Source organism: Nothoprocta perdicaria, unplaced genomic scaffold (assembly GCF_003342845.1).
Source record: "Nothoprocta perdicaria isolate Ctin4 unplaced genomic scaffold, notPer1 scaffold_2, whole genome shotgun sequence".
Taxonomy (NCBI): domain Eukaryota; kingdom Metazoa; phylum Chordata; class Aves; order Tinamiformes; family Tinamidae; genus Nothoprocta; species Nothoprocta perdicaria.
Genome location: NW_020455204.1, coordinates 9345992 through 9371858, shown reverse-complemented (window position 1 = coordinate 9371858; position 25867 = coordinate 9345992). Strand labels below are relative to the sequence as shown.

Genomic DNA, 25867 nt, shown 5'->3' with positions numbered 1-25867 from the left:
CTCCTCATGTTCCGGAGCTAAGGCATCCCTGCTTGGCCCTGTCTCCTAACGACGTGGAAGCTGAGAGAGGAAAATAACCATGAGCCTGCAGGAAAGCCAGAACCCCAGAAGGAAGGAGTGCACAAGTGAGTGCAACAGAGCAAGGGCTCCACAAACACAACCAAAGGGTTTTAAAAACTTGAATGAAACTTAAGTTTATTGTAATTTTATACACAGCTTAATCTCTATATTGTACAAACATGCAACTCAGATTTTTTGCATCATGTGCTATTTACAAGATTTCACCACATAATAGCAGAGAATTTATTGTAAAAAGTTAGAAAGTCCTATGAAGACTTAATATAATGCCAGGTAACTGTCACATTGTCGTGTTCATGCACCTGGGTGCTTGTTTTACAAGAGTAGTTAGAGCTGGTAACTCTGTAGCAAGCTAAGAGTAATTACAGCACTGCATAGTATGAGAATAAAGTCACCACCTCTATAAGAGGTGCATTTTCAACGCACTGGTTCTACCTTCCCAGCCACATTTACCTTCCCAGCCATAGCACTGGACCTGTTTCAGGCTCCTGCCAGCAGTGAGATCAGCAAAGCTGCCTCCACAGCAAGCTTAGGCTGTTTAGCGCCTCGTTTTCTCTTTTCTTTTACCTTCTTTTTTTGTTGTTTCTTCATTTTTCTCTGTTTTTGGCAGCCTGGAAGACTTTACCTTTTTTTGCTAAAAACAGAATACATGAATAGAAGGAACAGTTTAAAAATGCAAGCGTAACCCGAGAGAAGCAGAAGCCAAAATGTAAACAGTGCACATATAAAAAGCAGGTATTCCAGAGTGATCCTGTAAGAGGCAGCTGAGCCCAGGCCCCCTCTCCCTTCTCTCCGCGCCTCCTCCCTACCAAGGCTTCCCACTCCGTGCACAGGACGTGCTCTCCCGCAGGCAGTGCTGCCAGCTGGCCCAGGCTGACCCACAGCTCCCCACGCTGCAGGCAGCAGCACCAGTAACGGAGGCAACAGCTTTTGTGGCACCCAAACGCACGGGGCCTCGAGCTGCGCCCCAGGGGCGCTGGCCCCACCACTGCCTCCCTCCCTGCCCAGCTCTGCAGGCGACTCCTCCCCGGCTTCCCGCACTAGCCAAGCGTCACACTCTAGGCCAACGTTCAAGCAGAGAGTGTCAGACAAACAATGAGGTTGTGTCACACCAACTCAGCTGTGCTGTCAGTCACCAATTTGTTAGGGATACAACACATTCAAAGCCTACTACACTAGGGTGGTTTTGGTCTGTTTAATTAAGATGCCAGGAAAGGAACTAGGAGAAGACAGTTTCCCCAGTGCTGCTCTACCCAGGAGACCAAGTCACCTTAATCATGGCGTCATTTTCAAGCGTGTCTTGCTCCTCCTCATCAGATGGGGCCTCCTCCACACTCGAGTCCTCGCCCAGCTCCGTGGCGGCCGCAGCTGCCGCCGGCCTCCGGGGCGCCCTGGCGGCGGGCAGCGCGTACGGGGTCCGCCGGGCCTCCCTGTTGTAGGCCCGCGTGAAGGCCGCCTTCACCTGCGCGGGGCATCGCATGAGGGCTCGGCCCCGCCGACCCAGCAACCCCACACCGCCCCTCACGGGAAAGGGGCAACCAGCCCGGGGCAAGGGAGGGCACCGGCCACAGCACACAGTGAACGAAAACCTCAGCACCCCCTGGGATGCACCCCAAGCAGCCCTGGTCCTGGGGCTACTGCCTGGTTGACAACTGGCCCACAATGCACTCCGTGCTTGACACTGGATTAGTCAATCAAGTGACTTGGCCGCTGCAGCACATACATGCTCTGCTGCCATTCTAGAATTTCTTTTTAAAATATTAAAAAAAAAAAAAAAAAAAAAATGATCACTGGCCAATCTTACCTTAGGATCCAGCTTAGAAAAAGGACTGGGTTTGCCTCCCCAGGTGCTAATTTCCATGATATTTTCAACATCTTCTTTCATCAAGCAGTAGGAGTCCATGAATGCCACAGCATCCCGCACGCCGTCTGTTCCCAGGTCTTGCAGGGGCTGAACGAGGGCGTCCCGCAGGTAGGGCAGATACTCCATGTTCAGGGTCCTCCTGCACGTCTGGGTTCTTTACAAATGGAGAGAGGGAAGTAAAGCTGCAACTGAGAGTCACTTTGAGCACAAGCAGCCTGCAGCTGCATCCCCAGCAGCCGCCCTGAGCAGGGCACGTCCTGCTGCACCGTCCCTCCCGCGTTACACTGCGGGGAGGCAGGATCTGATGCAAGGGACACAGCACCCAGAACTGGGAAGCAGGGAACAACACATCTCTACGTGAAAAACAGAAAAGCCAACACGGTTTGAGGAAGAGGAGAGAGATGTCAGCATTACCTGAGACTCATGTGCATTGCCAGTTCCTGAACGATGCGATCGTGTTTGCCCGTGGATGAAAACTTGCCCAGCCAGCTGGGAAAGACAGGGAACTGGGACATGTATCCTCTCATGAGCTCCCCAGGCAGAACGCTTGAATAAATAGCCTGAAACACACGTGCCAGACTCAGATCACAGGGAATTGGTCAAGCTGACACCAGGACACAACACCCAAGTCATTCCAATGAAAGTGGCAGCGAACGCTTTGGAAACCGAGCCGGCTTTAACAGACCTCTTGCTTGACTGCTTGTTTCTGCTCTACCCCTTAAGGTTACAGCTTTGTCTCTTGTGCCATTCTATTTATTAGCATTTCTAATATCTGTGAAATGACCCGGGTTTTAAAAGCCAGTCTCCAACAGATAAATACAGTAAAGGCAATATTTCTAAATAACACAGTTACTGAAACACTCCTAATCTGAAGCTACACAGACTCAGCCAGGCAACTTCCTAAGCAGTTTGATCTACTTGGGCTTGCATTAGTCAGGGGGCTGGACAGGGTCCTCTCCAGAGCTCCCTTTGAATTTCAGTTATTCTACTATGGCACTGGCTGATGCCAGCCATAATCCTCTGAGCATGGGCCACGCAAAAGGTTCAGCCATCATCAGAAAGGAAGTAAAACAAAGAGGGTTCAGTTCTCTGTGCTTGGGCCGAACACAGGCCCGGTGAGACGCACACAAATCCATCTGTGAGCAGCCCTCCAGCCGCACGTCCGAACTGGCTCTACGTGGGTTCCTGTAGCCCAGGGAGCTCGAGGCTCTCCACAGCTTCAGAAAACTCAATGTCACCATACACAGCATGGGCTGAGCCACACGGATACAGACAAGTGCCCTGCTCCCCAGGGCAGCACAAAACGCCCCAGGGAAGGTCAGCTACACAGGCCAGGAAACTGTATTAAGACAACAAGTTGCAGAGATAAGGTTTGTATACAGGGCACCCTCAAAGCCCACAAAAGGTATGTCAAGCACCCACCTGTGTTGGGAGGAGATTCCAGTTCTGCTTGCTACGAATCTGTCTGTCCACGAGATCCCCATCACATATACTATCAGCTGCCCTACTCAACAGCACCAAGTGCTTTTTCAGATTCCCTCTAGGAGAAAAAAAGAAGGAAGAGCTTGATAATACCAGCATGCAGAAACATGCAGGCATCCTGTACTCTCATTAAATTCCCCTCCATGAAGGGCACTTCCACGAGGGTGTGGAATAACTCACCCAGCAGCAGCCGGTTTCACGTGTATGTAATTCTCTTGGACAAAGAGAGGTGCTAAGGAATAATCATGGAAGAACAGATCTGATTTGTCTATAAGAGACATATGAGAAGCCTCCTCTCCAGCAGCGAAAACCTTCCGGACGACATCAAAAGGGCCCTAAGCAAATAACAGTTCAAGCAGTAAGTGGGTTGCAATTCACCACAGACAATAAAAGACATCACAGGTCGACTCAGAGTCCTATTTTTCAAAAATAAGAGTTGTACTTCCAAGATGAATCAAGACCATTATCTGCTAGCCAGAGAACTTGGGACAAGAAGAATTAGCTTTATCATCACAGCTTATACAAAAAGGCCAGTACATCAAGAGAGATGCCCAGTCTTGAATTTACCACAGAGGAAGGTGACACATGCTCAAAACATCAGTTGGCTCAGTTATCAATTAGACTACTAGTGCTTTATTTTTAAACTAGGCACTGGGCTTTAAAAGCATCTTCTTTTATCAAAATGTGGCTACAAACCAGTCCAGGATGCTATACTTACCAGTTTAATGTCCTTTTTGGCTTTGCTGGCATCTGTTTTCGCCTCATCGTAAGTTAATGACTTATCTTTTGCACACCACATATTAAGATTATGCAAAATCTACAGAACAGAATGGACAAATTGGTAACTTAAATAGATTTAAAAGAAAAACTTCAGGAAAAAAATAAAAAATATCATGTCATACTGCTCAAATCCTGCACTGAAGTCAGTGACTTGAATCCAGTGACACTGAAGTGGTACTAACCTGTCTGATGTCCTGATTTGCTGCCAAGATTATCTCTTGCATAGCAGGTGGTGGGATTTTTAAGCCTTCCTTAAAGGCAATAGACATCATGGCACCCTGTAACACACACAGTATTTTTAAAAAGTCACTAAAGGATTCCAATGAATCCATCCTCTACAGAAAAGATTCACAGACTCCTGTCAAACATCACTGTTTCCTAGTTTTTAAGACATTTAATAGCCCTCCATGAATATATATCTTAAGCATCATTCATAGGTGAATAGATAGATTATTAAAAAGGTTAGTAAATATATTCAAGTTAAGTTTGTTTTAAGATAAGCGTCTAAATCTGGAATACCTGAGACCAACTCAGACAACTCCTTCTGAAAGGCAGAGCTACTCTCTAAGGTGGTAAAAGTGGTGGTCTCATTTCTGTGTGAATTCTGACACGTGAGGACAGAGTTTCCCCGCTGAGAACTCGGTGCAGCCCACCCGAGCAGCCTTCTCACCTTAATCTGCTCTAGGCGAGGTCTCTGAAAACGAAGATCAAAACAGTAGTGGGACAGAGAACGGATCTTGGGATGGTTTCGGTCGTTGCACATACAGATGATGGGTATCTTCGTGTGTCTGATCAGACCAATCAACTCCTGCCAATAAAACAACAGTCACATCGGATTGCCCAGACAAAAAGGTTTAGCCTGTCACACTGATGGATGCAAGTCTGTAAGACGCCTGTGATCAGCCTTCCCCAGGGCAAAAACCGGCTCCCCTCCCCTGCTTCTCGCTTGCTGTTCTCTTCAGCTGCAGCAACTCTGCAGTCTCACAAACCACCTGCTTCCAGCAGCCCTACTTAGGCCTCTGCTCAAAGAGCAGCGCAGAGCTCAGCCACCCACCTGGAGCCCAACATTCCCCTTCCCAGAGACCCTTGTGACCTGGCCCCAGCCCACAGGGAGCCTTTTCCAGGGCCCTTTGCCACAAACAACAGAAGCAGCCGAGCGACCACCCCTTCCCTGTCCAAAAGGATCAGTGTTAGTGGGTTTCCTGTAAATGAACTTGAAATTTAGTTCAACTTTATATTACTGCACTGTAAGTCTGAGCTAAAGGTCTGCGTGTCCTTTACTGTCAGGGTATTGCTGCATATGGCCACAGGAAATGTTTAAAAGTTAAATCCAGAGCTGCACAGGGGAATGAAGTATAATACTGACAGTAGCACTTTATTTATTCAGTGCTACTGCCTACTGGAGGGAGCAATTGTCCCAGCTAGATAACAGATCTTCCTCTGCAGGTAAAAACCAGCTGCAGAGAACTGGAGTTAAATTCACCTGTCCAGAGGCAACCAGTGACAGCGCGTGCGTGTGCACACACACACACATCCCAGAAGTGTCTGTTTTAATCTACTGAGGCACTAAGCTTACCTTCATGTTAGAAGACTTACAAAATAAGTAAGAATAGGTAATAGGTAATGTGTTGTCCTTATCCCATAAACAGTTACTATACAGACTTCTAAGTACTTTGTGCTGGTAAATGGAATGAACTTTTAGCACTAGTATTAACTAATAATCATAGCAGTTTCACCTGAATCCCTCCTCTGTCTTCATTGCCGGCCATCCCATCCACTTCATCCATGATCAACACGTGCTTCCCACTAACCGATGAGGAAGTGCCTGCAAAACACGGACAAGAACATGAGACCCCAAAGGTGCATTTTGTTCTAGGGAACAAAACCGAGTCTTGCTCAGAGGTTTACCCAACCTCTATAGAGAAGGTAGTTTCTAGAAACCACTGGACAAGTGCAATGCCGTGAACCTCTCACTCTGCCTCCTACAGCCCTATGCTCACAAAATGGAGCTGACTGTACCACTTCTTCCAAGAATTGAGTATCATGCAACAAAAGAGCAATTGCAGCAAATAGCAGAAACTGCACAAATTACTAAGTAAGAATTGATTCCCTAAATAGCAATTAATGTTACCTTGAAGATGAAGCACAACATCTCATTAAGTTAAACTATTCATATTAAACATGAGCCTTAAGTTCCCAAGTTCTCCTTAACTTTGTCCCAGTGGGAGAAAGCTCTGTCCCTCCGGTAGGAAGGCTCTTAAAGGAAGAACCCCCTCCCTCGACCAGAGCCGTACCAGAACAGAAGCCCCTGATGCTGGTGTTGTTGAGCGACTCCGCCACCACCTCCTTCAGGCTGTTCTTGCTGCGCGTGTCGCTGGCATTCAGCTCCACGTAGCTGTAGCCCAGCTCCTAACGCAAACACAAACCACACGCAAGGCAGACCATTAAGAGCAGCATAAACACACCGAGCACCAGGAACAACATTTCAAAGCTTCAGGAAAGACCTCTTGTAGCACTCTCCCAGACCAGAAATAATACACCCAAATACCCGCACGCTGCTGTCTGTTCCCCTGCTGGAGCGCGTGGAGCTCGGCTGGGGGAACCCTTCCACTCCAGGGCAGATCCACCCGGACACATCCAGTTACACAACCGACACGTTAACAAACACTCCTGGGAACACAGGTTAATTTGAGCTCACCTTGCAAACTAAAACGGCTGTAGTAGTTTTCCCAACTCCTGGGGGACCGGAGAGTAAGGCTGCTTTAAAACTAGCACCGTCATCTTTGCCTCCAAATTTACTGGTCTTTGCTAGAAAAGAAGATGCCAGGACTTAGCTTTTTAGTAAAATATACCTAAGTATCTATGTAAACCTTTACAGATATCAAGTTTTAAAACCACTTTAAAACTTTTCTGTTCTTGTGATAGTTATTAACATCAAAAAAAATCATCTGCATCTAAAGCATTCGGGGAATTTAAACAGTTTAAACTATTTAGCTTAAGACTCACCACGATTCTAGACTGAAAACATTAGCGTGCTATTGCTGTAATAATTTGAAACATTTGAGCAATTATCTAAATCCTAAGAAAATAGGAAGAACTCTACAGCTGTATTTAAGCATATATAGTATTTTTCTTCTTTCTTTAATGTGCCTGTGATTAAAACAGAACAGAGACCGCCACTGCCTACAGAATTACACCCTATGCATGGCAGAGGCTGCGAGTCAGCCAGAACATGGACCTTAACCATTCATCTCTTCCCAGGTATTTTGCCATTCCATGTTTTCCCCATGTGCCAAGGTGAGCACTGGCTAACGTTCTTTCTCGTTAAGAGACATTCAACAGGCTGAACATAGGGCCTTTTTAATATATATTCCTATTTGCTTATTTTGATTTCTTCTGGAAGAAAACTAGATGATCTCTACAGGTCCCATTCAACCTCAATTCTGTGATTCCATGAAAACATATAAAAATACCCCAACTTCCAATACATTTAGAGAGGGGCACCGCAGCGAAGAGCCGACTGCCCCCCAGCTCAGCTGCTCTGGGAGCCCTTCGCCCTCCCTGCAGGTTGTGGGGCCGCTCTCCCAGCCCGGCCGCCACGGAGGGACCCGCAGCAGGGACAAAAGGCCACGGTGCCCTCACCTTGCCTGTCCTCAGATGTGCTCTGGTGCCAGTTCCGCAGCCACCGGAGCAGTTTATTGGCACAGCTCTGCTCGCCCTGCTGCCCAATTATTGCCTTGAGCGACGTAGGCCGGTACTTATCTACCCACAGCAGCTTCCCCGCTCCATCCTCGCTCCTCTCGGAAACCGAGGGCCCCTCGGGCTTCGGGGCTCCTTTCCTCTCTGCAGGTTGTGGTTCCAAGTCTGCAAGGCTTCGCACAGCAGGAGCTTCCTTCCTGACAGACCTGCGGGTACCTCCTTTATCAGGAGTGGAATTCTTTTTTTTATTATCCGCTTCTCTTTTGAAGGGACTAAATTTTCTTCTTCCAGCTTCACTTTTCTGTGGTGTCTTTTCCTGTTTTGGCTCTGCTTTTCTTGCCTTGGAGGGGCAGGGTGAGGGAACAAACGTGAGAAAGGTGAATGGATTTTATTTGAATTACACACTAAGTAAACATGCAGCCTTTGAATACACGTCTAGGAGAGGTTAACAGACAAAGCTGGCGTGTCGGGAAATAAACAGAGCACCTCAACAGTAGATCTCAAAGGTCCTCTGTGCAACATGAGCCACTGTAGAAGGGGGAATGTCACGGGAGAGTCGCCCCTGGAAAGGCACCGGCAGCACTCGGCTGGAAGCAGCAGCAAGGGGCAACAACCCCTTCTGCAAGAAGGGAGCACTCTTCACGTGCACACGTTCAAACAGCACCACAGCTGCTCTTTGAAGGTAAGTGAACAGAAAGGGTTCAGCCCAAACCAAAATCAAAGGCTGCGAGAGCTGCTCTGTGCAATCAGGAGCAGAGCTGCTTTTGCTCTGGAAACCAACGGGGCTGAACTACCCACCTGCACAACTCGTGCCCAGCTGCTGCAGAAGGGCCGGGCCACGCTGGCCCTGAGCAGCGTCCCCGGCAGCAGACGAGATTTCACCAGCTACTACTGACTAAAAACCTTCCAACTGTTTTGCAGTTTTCCGTGATTGCTTCCCTTCATTAGTGTTGGGTTAAGTGCCATGTAAAGACATTATCTATTGCATATACATATTGGTTTATATACATATATTGGTTTATTATATACATATATATTAATATATATATGTATGTTAATATACATATATTGTTTATATAAAATACTGTTTACATCCCAAGTTTACAGTACAATTTTATATTAGACCACAATTTATTCTGAATCTAGCATTTTTTACTGCAGTTTTATAACTGAAAAGTCACAATTTCTTATTGCAAAAAGCAATGAGATGATGTCAAAACTGAAACTGAGAGGTACAACTACCCCCCATGTTAAGTACTTAAAATAAATAAACCAGAGCAGAAAAAGGAAAGGTTTGAAATAGATCTCACAGAAAAGGGACTCCAGAGTAGAAATCTTAAAACACAGATATAAAACTTCCATTCTCAGTTCTTTCAAGAGAGAAGATGAAACTGACAGTCACACAGTTAGTGTTACTGGAACGAACAGCTCTGAAGCTACCCAAACAGCAGCCCCTTTGAGTAAAAGGGAACGATTAAACCCAGCACACACCAACCTACAAGCCCGAATTTGTTTTAGACAAACCTCCATTTCAGCTGCCAATTCGTATTTGGACTTTTTGCCTGGCATAGTCCGAATGAGATCAAAGAGGCCATCCTCATCCAGCACTTTTGTCCCTAAGGTTGATGCCTGGAGCCAAAACAAAAATTAGAAGCAAAGTCAGACAGAATTAGATAATCCATTTCAGTAACATCCTTTCCTGTAAGGAGAATGTGTAGGAACACAAACGATGAAAACAACAAAACCCACACTTACATCATTGTGTTACAGTGCTTTGTTTCATTTTCATAATCTATAAAAACCTGATTTATAACTTACAAATTTAAATAACGAATGTAGTTTGAAGAAGGTAAAGAAGTTCCTTGATGAAGGATACCCCAAGCACGAAACAAGAGGATGATCCTATCACAGTAAGGAGTCTTATTTCAATTGCTCACTAAATATAACAGGCTAGGAACTTGTTTACATACTGCAGGTAGACTAAGGACAGAATACACACACCCCCAAAATCAAAAATAAGAGATCCAGGTAGAATTTAACCTTTTGCAGCACCGGCATTAGCTGCAGGCACTAAAACTCATTCCCCTTCCCCACAGCTCCGAGATGCGTTATGCTGCACAGGATTCTCTGCCTCTTCAGCATCAACGCCGGACTGTAACAAACACAGTTTTATGCCAAAATTGGGCATAAAACTGCTGCTGAACAGCACACCGCAAAGAGACAGGCCCAGGGCTAAGTGTGTCAAAGTGTGTGTGTATAGATCTAGATATCTAGATAGAGGGCGGAGGGGAGAAGGTGATATCTAGATAATATCTAGATAGATGGAGATTGAGAGATGCACTGTCTATGTCACAGCCAAGCATCTCCTAAGTTAGCAGCATCACAGCCAAGCATCTCCTAAGTTAGCAGCATGAACAAGGAGAAAAAAGCAAACTCAGAAAGACAGCTAAGAGGGGAGCAAGTGACACTAGTTAGCCCAGGCACAGAAGCACCCACCTTCTCGCGTTTAGCCTGGCCACAGTCCCGCCCCATCACCAGGTAGTTGGTTTTCTTGCTGACGTTGCCGGTTACTTTCCCTCCGTACCGCTCGATCAGAGACTTGGCCTCGTCTCTCTCGATGGACTCCAGGACGCCGGTGATGACAAAGGTCAGGCCTTCCAAGCAGTTCTCAGCTCCCTGGGAATCACAATGTTGCAGAAACGCCCTTAACGGATGCAATTCTGCCAAGTACTTTTCTACCATAAACAAAAGTTTTTAACTCACAACTATGTCAGGTACTCTATGAAATAGAAAATGAGTCTACACTACCCAGATTAGTTTTAGAAGCTGAAAAAAGTATATAAAAATAAACCTTTCTTTATTAAAATGGATAGCTACCAAAGCTTCAGACATCTGATTAACTGCCAGGACAGATAGATGGAACAGGTATTACTGTAAGCACCATGTGCTTCAGCCATAGCTCTGTCAGATGTGTGACAAACCTTCAATTTCTTAAAATTTGCAACAGTTTTTCATCATCACTTCATAAACCAGATGCTAGCACTTCTAAGCTATATACTTATTAGATTTGGCCACTGCTTTGCATTACAAAAAGCAGTTTAGCTTTTTCTAATATGCATTTCCTACCTGGAAAAAAGTTCTAAAATATTTATTTATATTGATGCTTGTCAAATCACTTAAAAGTCACACAAAAGTCCATGACAAAATATACAGAAATTCTGCTGTAGCCAAATTTACCTTAGGTATCTCTTTTGAGCCCAGAGCTTTTGGACCCTCACGGTTCAGGAAGCTCCTGTAGGCCTGGTAATTTATTCGTTTCTTTTCAGAGTCCTCGGGACTTATAGACTTTGGCAGAAATAAAAAAAAAAATTTAAAAAAAAAAAAAAAAGAGAGAGAGAGAGAGAGAGAGAAACAATGAAATACTCAAACACAGATTCCAAATGAAATTTTAAAAATTATGTACCAAGTTTGTTCTTAATTTTCTATAGATTCATTGGTTCCACATGTGCATTTTCAATTAATTCAAAAACCTTTTTTTAAATTTATAACCTCTCTGTTCCAAAATGACAGTCAGCTGTAGGTAAGACCTACACTCACATGTAAAGTACTTTCTTAAAAATACCGTTTTCCTAATGAATTCCAAAAAGCAGAACTCACACACAGCACCCCACAGAAGTCACAGATTCCTCTTCTCCAAATGCAAGACAACATTAGCCAAACGTATCAGACACTGCTTGATGTTTAACCATCAAGACTGTCATGATATGCAGGTTTTATCAGCACTTTTAAAGTTGAGCAATTTTGATTATTTTTAACTCCGAAAATACAATGTATGTTTTGAGCTTTTTACTACACAGAAACTAGAGCTAACGCACATGCTGTTTTCCAAACAGTGAACTATGTTTTCTGATAGTGCCTACCTCAGGCTTTTGGGGAGAAACCTTCTGCTTCTTTGGTGTTCTCTTCTCTTCTTTCACTGAAACATTTTTCTCTTTCGGTAACACACTGGGAGCCCCTCTTTGCTTCTCAGTGCTCTCATCCTTCTGTTTCAGAGCCACGAGCTTGGAGCTCGGTTTCAAGGTCTTATCTGCCAACTCTCTTGCTATTCCACCACCAGATGACTGGGGGGGCAAATGAGACCCTTTTGAGTTTTCAGATGTACTTCGCTCCCTTACAGTATAATTCTTGGCTTCATCTGTTGAGTTGCCTGCTTTCACTAGAGAAGCAGGGGAAGAAAAAATACGTATATAAGAATATGCCATAATATTATGATTATTGGTGAAATATTTTCTATATTCAGGGGTCTACCTTTTGGTGAACGTTTGCATCTTTCTGTCACGTTAGGACTGCTCTTGGTGCTCAGAACTGTTTGCTCTTCTGAATCTTTCCGAGGCTAAAAATGAACAAACAATGCTAAGATCAGACAGAGAAGCACATGCACAGCAGACACCTTTGAAAAGCTGATCCCTACCATATATAACCTCTATCAAAGGCTGGAAGATAGATGAGCAAGTTCTACTCTCAACATAAACATAATTGCTCCATAAGAGACAGTTTTGATATATCCACTATATGGTGGTGATGGGTTTACAGTTGGGCTTGATGATCCTGAAGCTCTTTTCCAAGCATAATGATTCTGTGATAGTAGTTAGGTTAAATTAATCACAAATAGAATTAAGTTTTAAGGGAAACATAGCACAAAGAAAAAAAATTCATGTCAGTCAACTGATTCAGTAAATGAGAAAAATCCAGAGGAAAACATATGAGCAGATACTCTTCAAACACACACCTCCCTGTTGTTCTTAAAAGCATTTGTGCCTGGAAGTCTCCAAACAAAGTTCAGGTGCCTAAATAAGAACACTGCTCCCGAGACTCCTCCTCGGAGGAACTTCCAAACCTGCTTGGCCACCACCCTGTGCCTCGTGCTCTGCGTGTCCCTGCGTGTGCAGGGGGTTGGACAAGATGACCTCTAAAGGTCCCTTGCAACCTTAAGGATTCTGTGATTCTATGAATACAGTTGCTAAAACCAAAGTTTAAAAAGAATTCAACCTTCTTCTTCTGCGGTGTTTCATCCAACATAGCCAAAGTTCTAGCAAATTCTTCATCTTCATGCAGTTGTCTCTCCAGCTGTGAAAAGAAAAACATGATCTTCTAGGCTCAAGTCTGATAAGTTCTACTTTTTAGGAAAACTCTATTTGTTGTTCAAGATCAATCTAATGAGAATATTTATTAAAATATACATATATATAGGTATATCTCCTACAAGAATCAAATAGCCGATTTCTCAGGATGACACATAAGAACATCTTCATTTCTTAAGGAAGAAAAATAGCAGAACAAAACTGCTCGACACAGAACACATTTGTACCTCTGAATCCTCATCAAGCTGCAGTTGTCGGGCAATGGCCTCATCGTCCAGCGTGCAGTCTCTGCTTTGCGAGGGCTATATGTGAAAAATCGAGAGTTCAATTTCCCAACATTAAGTTATAATAATTTATGAAGATTCATATTGTATACTTTTTAGATGGGCTAACCCTTCAAACTCCTAAAGGGCTGAGAATAAGACATGCAACTTTTTATTCCTAGCTTTCTAACCTCAATAAAGCCTTTGTTAATAGTAGTTAAAGAGACAACACTATTCGACACAAAACAGTTTTTAAAATCACTTTTTCCAACAATGCTGGACATCTTTGACGTCACCACATCTTGCAGTTCTGAAGAGAAAGCAATAATTGCACAACTTGAAGAATTTCCTCTGTATTTTATTTAGGGCTTTGGCACCCAATAAATACATGTGCCATAACATTTTGGAAAACACTTCCCACAGACTCACAGTAAGTTATCCTACCCATTAGGCTGTGGAGTCTCCTTCTCCGGAGGTTTTCCAAACCTGCCTGGATGCCACCCTGCGCCCCATGCTCTGGATGTCCCTGCTGGAGCAGTGGGGTTGGACTAGATGATCTCTAGAGGTCCCTTCCAACCTCAACCACTCTGAGATTCATTTACCTCAGAAAATTCCTTTATTTATTTATTAAATCATCTGTATAGATGCGAGTACTATGGTCGATTTTGTGCTGATCTTTCCACAGAGGAGAGTTCTACTTTATAGCTGTACTTGAGGAACTGATCTGTCTGTACATGCCACCAAAACTGAACTTACACTTCAGTGACTATTAAAAAGTAACATCAAATAGCCAAGTAGCATCCAGTAGCTTCTTACAGTCATTAAACAAGCTATTTAGCTCTGCTATGCAACAGAGAAACCACTAAAACGAAACATAACCACCACTCACCTCTTTCCTTTTACTTGCAACCAGTTTCCTTTCCGATCGCTGGACGCTACTTGTCCCAAAGTAATCGAGGGCCGAGGTGGGGATCAGTTTCACTGGGGAGAGAGGTTTGCTTTTACCTCGTGGTTTCACATCTTCCTTCCTCACTGCCGTTGTTCCTGGGCAACCAACTGCTGACGTCCCATTCTCCTTGGGTTTCAGGGAAATCCTCTTGTTGACAAAGTCGTCATCTTCATCTAAAACATGGAGAGTACTTTATTACTCCTGGTACAAGGAACTCAAGTAAGTTACGATAATGTAACTGTCCAGAGAACTACAGGATAATTTTGTTGCCTCACACTCTTAACACATATTACAGCTACTCAAGAGCTCTGTGGGCAAAGGCACGTTTGCAAGACACACTATTTGGCATTTTTAATAACACAGCCCAAACTTGACTAAATAGAGTGATGAAATAAAGAGCCGAAGAAATCAGGTACTTGTACTCACATTTTACTTTTTCCTTAGATAAAAAAATGAATAGCACAACTCTTCTACACAGAAGAAAACCCAGCACAGTGAAATAAAAAGTCACATTATTATTTCTAGCATCCTTTAAGCGCACTGCTAACATGCTTCCTAGAGTTATATACTCTACCATTCCCTTCATATTAATCAGTAAAAATGGCTACATGGCAGCTTCTTGCATAGGATTACAGAATAGAGCCAGTTATTTGTAGAGCAGTGCTCATAGCTTGTAAATGATGAGTTTAACTCCATTTTGACTTTGTCCCTTTTAAATTTCTGCAAGCCATTCTACAGCCTCTGCACTTGCACACTGCCCTCCCAGGGCAGTCCCAGCTCTCTCTGGGACGTTTCATAGAAACCAGAGGCAAGAGGTCAGCATTAAAACAATAATCAAAACACCAGAAGCACCGAATCAGTAAGAATTAGCCTACTGAGGAATGACAAAATAGAAGCCCACAGCAGAAGGAGCACACAAAAAGCTACAGGTATCATTGCCAAATGAGGGCCCAGAACACAAACAGTTATTGGACCAACTTTTATTAACGACAAAGGCCTTTTCTTCGAGTTCTTAGACTTCACTAAGCACCAAAGGCCAATAAGACAACCAGCGAAGAGCCCCAAAATAAGCAGAAGATACAAAAAGAACCAAGTACAGGCCTGACAGGAACTGCCTGGTAGACTTGGTCTCACGTGCATGCCTCTCTCTGAGGTCTGCTTTTGCTTTTCTCAAAAGCAGGACCGTTTCAATCCCTCCCCTCAACATACCATAACCAGGTGAACATGGGCATCAAGGGATCAGGGTTTTTTGTATAAAAATTTCTGCATTCTTATCTCCCTAAGTTTCGATTATCTCACATCTCTTAGATCTGGAGTTCCTGATCTACACTAGACAGCTTTTTCTTTTTACCGGATGGTGGTAGCAGTAGTGTTTTAAGGTACGAGCTGGCAGGGTCAGCTGTGGAAGTAGCAGGTAACAAATACGAAAGGAGCCTGACTACTGCTGTGTGAGGAGGTTCAGAGGAAGAAAAGAGTAAAATCATCGATCCCTAAGGGAGGAAATTGGCTCAGCAGTTAAAAGAATGCCCAAAGACAAAAATTTACCTACCCGAAAGTGGCATTTTAGCCAATTCGGTTGACAAAGCAATACATGAGAAGGAAAATTCAAGCCCAGGTCCCCTCACGTGACAGCAGAGCGTCTTACCCAGAAGATAAAAGCTTTATCATTCTCACCACAGTCATGTATTTTCCTTAGGCACTGGTAAAACTCTTATTGCAGCTTGGTTCAATTTAACTATTACATATCAGAGAGATTTGGACACCAGATGCTTTAGGCTCCCAATTTACAATAGAGGCCTGAGCAGGAGATTGCTTATCCAAAAATCAAAAATCAAAATACAACAACAAAAAACAACCCCCCCACACACCCCACGTACATCTCCTTGCAATTTTTCAACTTAAAGAAAACGCATTTGGAGAGTAAAACCGCAGCTGTTACTAAAATCAATAATTAATGCAGATATAATTCATTTGTTTAGAAGGGGGGGGTTACATAAGTTGTCCTCCCCCGTCCTTACCCTGAAGGCTGCTGCGTGCTAGAAGAGACTCTTTACCCCTCACTGTTACCACCACAAGATCTGCAGGCAATATTGATTTCCTCCTCACTTACTCACAACCATTTAAATAACAACAAAACCCAGGATATTGCTTCCCTTCCCCTTCCACCCCTGAGGGGAGAGAGGTCGAGTAAATATAATTAGATTTTAATTAAAAAGGATGTGGATTTGAGTCAGTTATGATGTAAGTACTAAGCATCACTGATAATTGGCACTCGGCTCTAATCACATCCTTCCTAGGAAGGGCAGGATTAGGAAAGTTACTGAGTGCAAGCTGAGGCTTGCTGAAAGAGAGGCTTCCAGCCCTTACGAGCAGCCAACTGTACACGTAAATATGAAATGAGAGGACAGGATTAGAACGCGAGACTCATCATTCAGAAACAAGAAAACTGATTCTGTTCAGTAATGACTTCAAAATTTCAGACATGAATTAGCAGAGAGCTGCTCATGGAATTCACCAACACATCAGCAAAATCCTGAAGTCCAAGCTCTTCATGACTTCTTATTTCAAGTACACAAAAAAGTGACGTGTGGGGGGAACTGGTTTGGGTCTTTTTCAGTAAAAGGTTAATATTTCTTCCTCATGGTCCACCAGTTATACATTTCCATTTCTTTGTAAGAATGATGATTAGAAATCTTAGTATCTTCAAAGTGATATGTGCTCCTGCTGGTGGATGTTTCTCAAAATACAACCTGTCGATCACCTTTGGCCTGTTAAACAAGGGGCAGAAGTTTCCACTAGTGCAGGTAAGAAAACTAACTGTATGAAAATAAAATCAAAAAAGAGAAAGTCTTTAAAAAAACACACAGATTTTACCTTATCAAAATATCCAACTGCAGATTAATTCTGCAGCTTCTATGGCCCGAGCATTACACAGCAATTGCTAGGTGAACAATTGAGATAATCTTACACCGGGAACAGGGATAGAGACCTCAAAAAGGTAACACTAACATTGATTTCTAATTTTTAATTAAGCAACTTTTACTCTGAGAAAATGTGTATGTAACAGAACGATATGGCTCTGAGAACACTCTTCCCTATTTCCATTCGTGTAAGGAAGGCCCCAGGATGCCAGGCAGTGCCCAAAAGCAGATTTCCCCAGCAAACAACAACTCTGAGCTCTGCTTCTTCTAAAGAGCTATTCAAGAGCACCAAGCAAAAGCCAGATGTGTTTTCATGTGCTGCTCGGGCAGCAGCACCAATGAGGCCACTGAACACATGTCCTCAGCCACCTGTAACTGTCTGCTATTGCTCCTCCTCCTCCCCATCCCACCTTTTCTCCAGAGGTTTCCACCTGCTGGCTGGAGCACAGTATGTGTGGCTGTTCCTCAAGTTACCTAGGTTATTTAAATATAAATCATCTAAAAGGCTCACATTCACAAGCAACTGCATTAAGTCTAAAAGGCAGCAGGCTGTTGCATGGGGGACAGCAGTGACAAAAGACACAGGGCAGTCCATCAGACAAAGTCCATGAGGTTGCCTTTAGGGCCATCTATTTTATTTGTCTTCATTTAACTTGCCGTACTGTCAAATTTCTCACGAGCACAGGATACAATTCCCCAGTTCCTCTCTGTTAAGGATGCAAAATATTTTGATGTAGAGCACATATCCTAACTTGGAAGAAAAACCTTTTATTAGGATGTATTAAAACTACCTGACCCCAAATATAACCAGGACATCTACAGGTTACAAATACCCAGCAACTAACACAGTGAAAGTATCTAAATTACTAAGTGCTAGCAGCCTACTACACAAGGACTTCTAAATGGAGCTAAAGGACTATATATATCTTAAAGTTATTAGATCTATGTTACTTGTATGAAACAAATGTGTACTGGGCATTCTTTGGTTTTAATGGCACCACATCTGTGCCAGTACCTAAGGCAGGTCCTGTCCAAAGGACCTGCAATCTAAGGCACGTGGGCACCCCTGCCCAAACTGAAGGTTATGGTGGAGAAAATGGTGCTTGTAGGAAGGGGAGTTACTCCATCAGGCTAGCAGTATTTTAAATGTGCATTGTTCAGTACTTACTACAGTCCTGATAACACCGTCAAGACTCAAGCTTTGTATTCACCTTGTGCTTAAAGTAAATAGAAAAATAAGGGCCAACACTCTACAAAAATAAATAAGGCAGCAAGTCTATATTAAAGTGCAGCAACCCTAACTATCCAAAGATAAGAATAGTTGAGATGCTCCGTAGGACAAGAAAACACGACTTTTCCATCCATCCTCATTTAAAAATCACAGTAGTTGCAAATTAAGTTTCAAAAACTGTTTTTAAAGTCATTTAGATTTTCCATGCCATTTCTCAACAAGCTAATTGATTGCAGAGGTACTTCAAACACGCACTCTAAACCACAACTGTCAGCATTCTGCCTATATTGAAGCATCAAGGTTCTACACTGTAATAAAAAACATAAGACTCACAAAAAAAGCCACTAGTTTTACTCCCAAACCAATCTACTTGTCTTTTCCAATAATAAAGGATAATTTCCAAGAGTTCTCTGCCATATTTTTCACTGTAGCAGGTCGGGTTCAACCCCGACGGCGTCGCACATGCGAGTGCCCCTACGAGAATGTCGGAGCTGCTTCTCGAGTATCCAGACACGATTTGAACACATCCATGAAATAACCTGAATGTCTAACAGCAAACACAAACTCCAGTGCACAGCCTTTAAAAGCCTGTGTAGTGTTATAGTCAAATACTGAATTTTTAAAAATATCTTTAGAAAGACATTTGGTTTATATCAAAATATATCAGAAGGCTTAATATTATAAACAAAAAAAACTGAATTTCATCTGCAAAAGCCTTTTAATAACCTTTAAGCAACCTTTTAAATTAAATCTTCATACTTAGAAGCCATAGAAACCGGTGCATGTGACCCTGGCATGCAATCACAAGTCATCAATCCATTAACTCTTTTCAGCTGATTATCAAGACTTTGGTTATCAGTTTCAGCTGATTACCAAAACATCATGGTCTGGGGTTTTCTTGCCTAAAAGTTATTATATAACTATATATATATATCATTACTATATTATTTTATATATAGTTGAAATATATATAAAAATAAACCTGAGCAAGCCCTTTTCCAGCAGCAGTGCTGGAAGCTCAGCTTCCCGAGCCACCCCAGACCTGGTGCTCCGCTTCCATCAAAACAGAGGAGCCCTCCAGGACGTCCTCCTTTATGCTTTAAATTAGTCTACAATAGGTCCCTTTTGCTTTGGGGCTATTTATGGGGAGGCAAACAGGCATCTTGTTTTGCTCTGTAAAAATAAACATACACGTTACATAACCAGCTAATCATGTACTCTGCTAGATTTAAGCCACAGCACTTAATCTGTTAAACAAGCAGTTCTCTAAATGACTGTGCTTAGACCCACCAAACAAACAACCAGGGCAGGTCATGCATCTGTTCTGTTTTTAGATAGAGTTTATTAGTGGTTAAATGCACAATTAGGTTTGCTCTAGAAGGTGTCTTCAAAAAGGAAGAGACCTAATTTCAATTAAAGATTAAAAAACATATATGAATTAAAGAGGGAGATGACATACTCCAATTCGATAAAGAATTCAGTGCTAAAGAACTAGGAGTTTTTATGTTTTCTTAAACTGAAAAAGGAAATAGAATTTTAATGCACAGAATAATTTCATCAATTTTTGTTAACATTCAGCACAGTAATAAAATCATCAGGGCAAAAGAAAGAAATTCTCCTATCAAAGCAACTGAGAGGGAGAGGAGGAAAAGCCCAGTACCAAATTTCTGTATCAGAATATCGAAAGAATATTTTCAACAAGTTAGAGGCTTCACTCAGCACTCCCCTACCTACCCTCCTACACAAGTTAAGAATTACTGTAAGAATTGCAGTCAGAAAAGGTCAAAAAAATTTTGCTAGCAATTTCATCAATTTTGTAATACAAATGCAACATACTGAAAGATTAAGTCAGGTTTACAGTATTCCAGAACAAAGCTTTTCCCCCCCCCCTTTGTCTCTCTCTCTCTCTCTCTCTCTCCTTGCACAAATAAAGGGAGAGGCTCTACAATAAAGAAAAAGATGAACTAGAATAATTCTAGTTAAAAAAAGAAACACTAGTTTCTTTCCAGCCACATTTAAAGTACCGGCTGACAAAGAAATCCTGCCTGTGGCAAATCATTCCGTCTTTTGATGGCTAAATCCGATTCCCTTTTTATTCAAAGTTATCACACTTGTCTCCCAGCCCTGCCGTCACCCTCGAGTCACAGGGACCAGAACAAGGCTCCCCTGGGGCTCCTGGCAAGAGCCACGGTCACCTCCACATTCATCCACAACTTGTGTTTCCAGTTACTCCCCATTCCAAAGGGGCAATCAGGATAAAAGGAACCAGACACGAGCTATAAAACTTTTATACAACTCTCACCACTTCAAGCTCGAGTACAACAGGACACTGACTGTTACAGGACCCTTACACTGTCGTGCTGCTATTTTTGCAAATTATGCAAGGAGAAATGAGGCATGAAATAACTGAAAGCACAGACACCTGCTCCAAATTTAGTTTCAATCGGGCTTTTTTCTAAACGCCTTTTGCCTTGTCACTGTGACACTGGTTCCAACTTCGTAAGATCTCGCTGCTCTCCATCCCCAGGGGGATAGTATGGCTAACACCCTTCAACTGCATATTCTCCACTAACTTTTTAAAATACATTGTAGAGGAACGCTGCTACCTTAAAAGCCATTTACTACATCTATCCCTTCTCCATACGTGCAGCAGCTTTCACAGGTATGTACAATATTAGTGTTGCTCAGGAAATAAAGAGTGACAAGTTTTTGTTATGTCCAAGACATGCCCATTCACAGTCACACTCTGCTCACTCTGCCTAGCACTTCAATCCTGAGGCTTTTAGTGGGTACCAGCATTAGTACCTACATTTGTCTTTCCATTGAGTTTTTTAAATAACACGCACTCTACATTTAGCAGGCACATTCACAAGCCAGTCTCTTCTTGCTCTGTCTTCCAAGCTCTCAAAACCAGCTCCCCAGCAAGATACAGCACTACTCAGTTTCCCTAGCTCCATAAGGTCTTCCACTCCAACAAGACTTCTTTTTTCAGTTATACTTTGTCATATCAAGTCACTTGCTGCAAACACCTAACTACCACTGCCTGCTCTATGTGAACAGCGAGGTACTCACCAAAAGCCACTTCTCCTACCAAGCTAACCAGCTGCGATGAAACCAGAAGAGGCTCAACATGTCCTAACAGCAGCTCATCTTCTGCAAGTAAAGCTCGAGGCTCCAGACTTCATTAATCAGTCAAATAAAGCATTATTTTAACAGGCACAACAAACATTGGTATTTTTCCCCAATCTACTATATGATTAGAAAGGAGGAGGCTTCCTCCCCTATTATTCGCTAGAAAAATTATGCCTTACCTATGGCCATCAATAAACTAAGCACTCATTTAAATTTAATTCATGTCATCAATAGTAAAGTATTTCTTACAGAATTAGGAAGAGCTTTAACTTTATAAACAAAAAAAAAGACACATAAAGCAAGAAAGCAAGACAATATTCTCCTAAATCCACCCTTATAAGATCTTCTTGAAAAAAGCTGTAGGAATATATCTAAAGCAAAGTTATACGAAAGAGCAGAAAGAAAACTCAGGCAACAGAGGAGAGTTTCAAGTGAGCTTCAGAAACAGGCAGAGACAACTGATCAAAGAAACAGAAAAAGGCTGTTTCAAAAGCCTTGCTTCAAAACCCCTAAGAAGAGGGTTCTGAGTTTGTAACAAATCCAACAAGACTAGCCTTGATTTAAGTTTTCAACTATGTTAACATTAAAAACAAGAAAGAAAAAACATCTACAAATTAATATATATGTATACATACACACATACACTCTTGTGTAAATGTATATCTCAAGATAATAGCTGTGTTAGTAAAAAAATATATATATACACACACACGCACCCTGAGACAAAGACTTCTCTAGCTCCATTATGCTGAAGACAATTTATTTATCAATTAAATACAAACAAAATCAAAGTGTAAACTCTCAAGGTTATAAAGACATTGTTTTAGTCATACAGTATAAGTCAACTGCGTGTGTACCCAAGACTCTCTAGATAACAGTAACCTTGAGCTGTGGCTTTTGGGGATTTCACTAGTAACTTTGACCAGCGCTCCCGCGGTAGCGCATGCAGAAGAGCTCGATTACACCACCCTCAATTGCATAATAAACCTAAAAGTGTTCTGCTTCTTACCCAGGAATCAGATCATTTACCCACTCTGGAGGTCAAGGCTATTAGGCACCCTTTATAATTGATTAGGGAAGAAAACAATGCCGGTAAAAATTGTCAAGGAAGAAAAACATTGAGTAAAAGATAGTGCGTTTGATGGTTTGGTAAACTGACGTTTGAGTATGTGACTTAGTACAGCTAATGCCAGGTCAGATCTCTGGAACAAGGTACACACAACCCATACTGGAAACATGGATTCTGTAAAGAGCCAGGAAGATGAATAGCACAGAGAGAAAAAAAGAAATGGCCAGCTGAATCACACTTCTAAAGGGATCCAGCAGCAAACAATCCTTTTCTGTATGAAAAATACAGAGCAAGATTAAGGAGGCAATACCATCTATATGTTCAGTAATGCTCTTAGAAGAGCCTCCAATACTACTCAGGCACAGCATACGTTCACACTTTCAAAAACATAAATCTACAACTTAAAAATGCATCACAGAAGAACTACCAGAATTGTAACATACACGTAACACGTGCCACTAACAGACCTCATATTAACTGTTCTCCTATTCCTTTTTAGTTAGCAAAAGCATAGCATGACATTATGCTATTCACCCTGACGAATTTCAGCACCATCACTCCAAAAAAACAAATGCACTCACACATGTGGCCAAGTGTTCTCATATGCCAAAAAAGCATATACTAAACACACAAATAAAGTCCATCTTCAATTAATACTGAAATACTAAGCTAAATACTAGAAGCTCTGTCCCTTTTCCTCCATAGATACATTCTATAAAATTCCTAAGTTCTTTGCCCCTATGCTGGCAGCCTGTCTCTTTTCTTCAAGAACAGATGTCCACACAGAGTTATGTTTACCTGTCAACCAAGAGCAGCTAATGCTACTACTGGCATTATTTTTATTTTGTTTGGGAGCTGGGAAGGAAACACATTTACTGAGAATTCTGCAGGATGATACTTTTGTTAACAGCAGGTTTAGAAGAGATGAGTTAGAAAGGAGAGCGTTGTTTGACTGTAAACTAAGGAACAAAGTTCAAGGATACCACACACAACGCAACACGAAGTGGCAATAAGGACCAACAACCACTAAAAATTCAAAACACAAGGCTTTTTAAAATCAGACTAATAAACTAAAACTACACTCAACTCAAACTGCAAGTATCATTCAACGGAACAAATAATGGCAAATTTTAAATACACGGCTTTAAAAGAGGGATTTAATTCTAAACAAAATTTTACTGAAAATTCTACAGTTTAAAGTGCATCACCCAAGAAATTATTTCAGAAGGTTCTGGAAACTTGAAGAGACCAAGAATGCATTGATTCTATTTGAATGTTCCATAAGAGGAAAACAATGCCTTAAGAATTTAGGAAGCTGGAAGCCAAGACTGAGAAGGTGGTGTGGTACAAGATATTGCTAAGACAAAAAAAACAAACCACCACATCTAGAAGCATGATAGATCTGCAGGGGTTAGGTTCCAGAATTTATCACAACGAAAGTATAGACCAAATCACAGATTTTGGCCTCTGCCAACTTCCATATATCAGTGAAAGATTAAAGAAACAGAGAGTCATACACAAAGGGAGTTGGGGTTGGAAACAGATTTCCAGACATATCATGATCAATATTCATTCAGAAAAAGCGCAAGGGAACAGTTTAAGCAAAAAGATTTCCCCTACTGAACTGCCCCCAGCAAACATATGAAATACCTTTAAGCAAGAAAATAGTAGTTCATGAAATCACATGGACAATTCAGCCAACCTAAACCACATTGCAATATCACCTCTGTTTTACCCGGCTCCTGATCTTACAATGTTGGAGATCAAACATCTCATGAGGTTTTGGTTGGCTGGTTCAAGGAGGACATAATTCTTCCTCCTCAACACTGGGACTTAAATATGAGAGTACAACAGTTAAGCCATCCATCCCACCTCACATATGTTCAGCTATAATGAGCTAGATAATAATGACTCATTTCTTCCATTACCTGTCTCTGAAACGTAAACAACAGGATCCTGCTTTAGAACTTTACCACGTTTTGAAGTAGCTGCTTTTTTCTCAGGTGGCTTCTTGGATTTTTTCACCGACTGCACCTCCTCTTCTGAATCTGTATTTTGACCACAACATAAACAGAGATTTTCTCCACATATACAGAGACTTCAAGTAACAGATCAAATACAATTAGTTAACATGTGTTAGTAAACATTCAACTGTTTGAGAAAAAGAATATGCAAAGGTCAGAATATAGCTTCATGTTTCCCCAATCAGTTAAAAGACTGGTCAACATTTATGTTATCATGTACAGAATTAAATAAAAATTTGTCCAGAGCTCAGACTACACTTCGTTTAAATAACAAGACTTTCTAGCTGATCAGAAACCTGTCTGAAAATATGAGCACAACTGCCAGTGTTTCAAAAATGACAAATTTTATCATGCATTCATTAGCCTGAACTTATATGCCTACATAGAATGCTATATAATGCTGGACAATACAATGATCCAGAAACTATTAACAGGCTAAACCAGATCACTGAGGTTGTACTATATTTTTTCCAAGAGGACACCATCCTGATTGGCCTTTTCCATCTCCCAAAACTTATCAAGAGGACAAAACCAAAGGGCTGAAGATTACACTTCATTACACATAGATACCACCATCCAAATGAACAAACAGGACAGAACCTGAAGAAGCTCAGAAAACTAGCATGTGATAACAGTGGCTAAGCTTCAGAGCCTTTTTCTGTGGCATATACTGATGTATCTGTATCTTTCCTTTGTTTAAAACAAAGGAAAAACCCTAATAATTACAAGTTCATACCACCACACTCACGTATTTCAGTTCATGGGAAGCTTTTCCATCTTCAAAAATTTGAAGTAATATTTCCCTAAAGCTGAATTACATATTACTTTTATATTCCAAACCCTATTGCAGAAATATTCCCTGGAGTTAAACAGGACAATGTTTATAATGACAACTTTTCCAAATTCTGAACACATTTTTCCCAAGTATATTGGCACTGGGACAGAAACTTGTGTCAGTGTTTTTCTTCTATAAGAGATGCGACTATCTATTATTAAATAGTACTTAAAAAAATCAGGCCAAAATAGGAATCAAGAATTCAGCAAGACTCAAGAATTGTAGGAATTCCTGCAACCTTTTCTGCACTTTCACAACAGCTCTGCAAGATTCAGAATCCAACCAGACAGAGATTAATTTATAAGTTTAGAATTCCTAGTTTGAACTTTCTTGGCTTTAATGCTATAAACTGGACAGGCAAGTGTGGGGTATTTTGTTTGTTTTTTTTTTTTTTTGTTT

At 41.9% G+C, this 25867-nt stretch overlaps 1 protein-coding gene across 3 annotated transcripts in view; it reads right to left on the bottom strand.

Annotated features, from left to right (window-relative positions):
* Positions 1 to 192: 192 nt before the first annotated feature.
* Positions 193 to 25867, bottom strand: part of RFC1 (replication factor C subunit 1) — a 32377-nt gene continuing 6702 nt past the window's right edge. For 2 of the 3 annotated variants that reach the window (XM_026037662.1, XM_026037661.1), the window contains exons 4-25: positions 24538 to 24657; positions 14197 to 14429; positions 13272 to 13346; positions 12953 to 13030; positions 12212 to 12296; positions 11824 to 12119; positions 11141 to 11248; positions 10400 to 10579; positions 9428 to 9532; positions 7847 to 8243; positions 6903 to 7012; positions 6499 to 6613; positions 5941 to 6029; positions 4875 to 5012; positions 4387 to 4482; positions 4143 to 4241; positions 3605 to 3759; positions 3365 to 3482; positions 2357 to 2502; positions 1883 to 2096; positions 1349 to 1540; positions 193 to 712 (exon numbers count right to left, since the gene is read on the bottom strand). In XM_026037662.1, coding sequence (XP_025893447.1) covers positions 617 to 712; positions 1349 to 1540; positions 1883 to 2096; positions 2357 to 2502; positions 3365 to 3482; positions 3605 to 3759; positions 4143 to 4241; positions 4387 to 4482; positions 4875 to 5012; positions 5941 to 6029; positions 6499 to 6613; positions 6903 to 7012; positions 7847 to 8243; positions 9428 to 9532; positions 10400 to 10579; positions 11141 to 11248; positions 11824 to 12119; positions 12212 to 12296; positions 12953 to 13030; positions 13272 to 13346; positions 14197 to 14429; positions 24538 to 24657 — 3245 coding nt within the window. In that variant the 3' untranslated portion in view covers positions 193 to 616. The remainder of the gene's footprint in view (positions 713 to 1348; positions 1541 to 1882; positions 2097 to 2356; positions 2503 to 3364; positions 3483 to 3604; positions 3760 to 4142; positions 4242 to 4386; positions 4483 to 4874; positions 5013 to 5940; positions 6030 to 6498; positions 6614 to 6902; positions 7013 to 7846; positions 8244 to 9427; positions 9533 to 10399; positions 10580 to 11140; positions 11249 to 11823; positions 12120 to 12211; positions 12297 to 12952; positions 13031 to 13271; positions 13347 to 14196; positions 14430 to 24537; positions 24658 to 25867) is intronic. The other variant, XM_026037663.1, reaches the window with a different exon arrangement.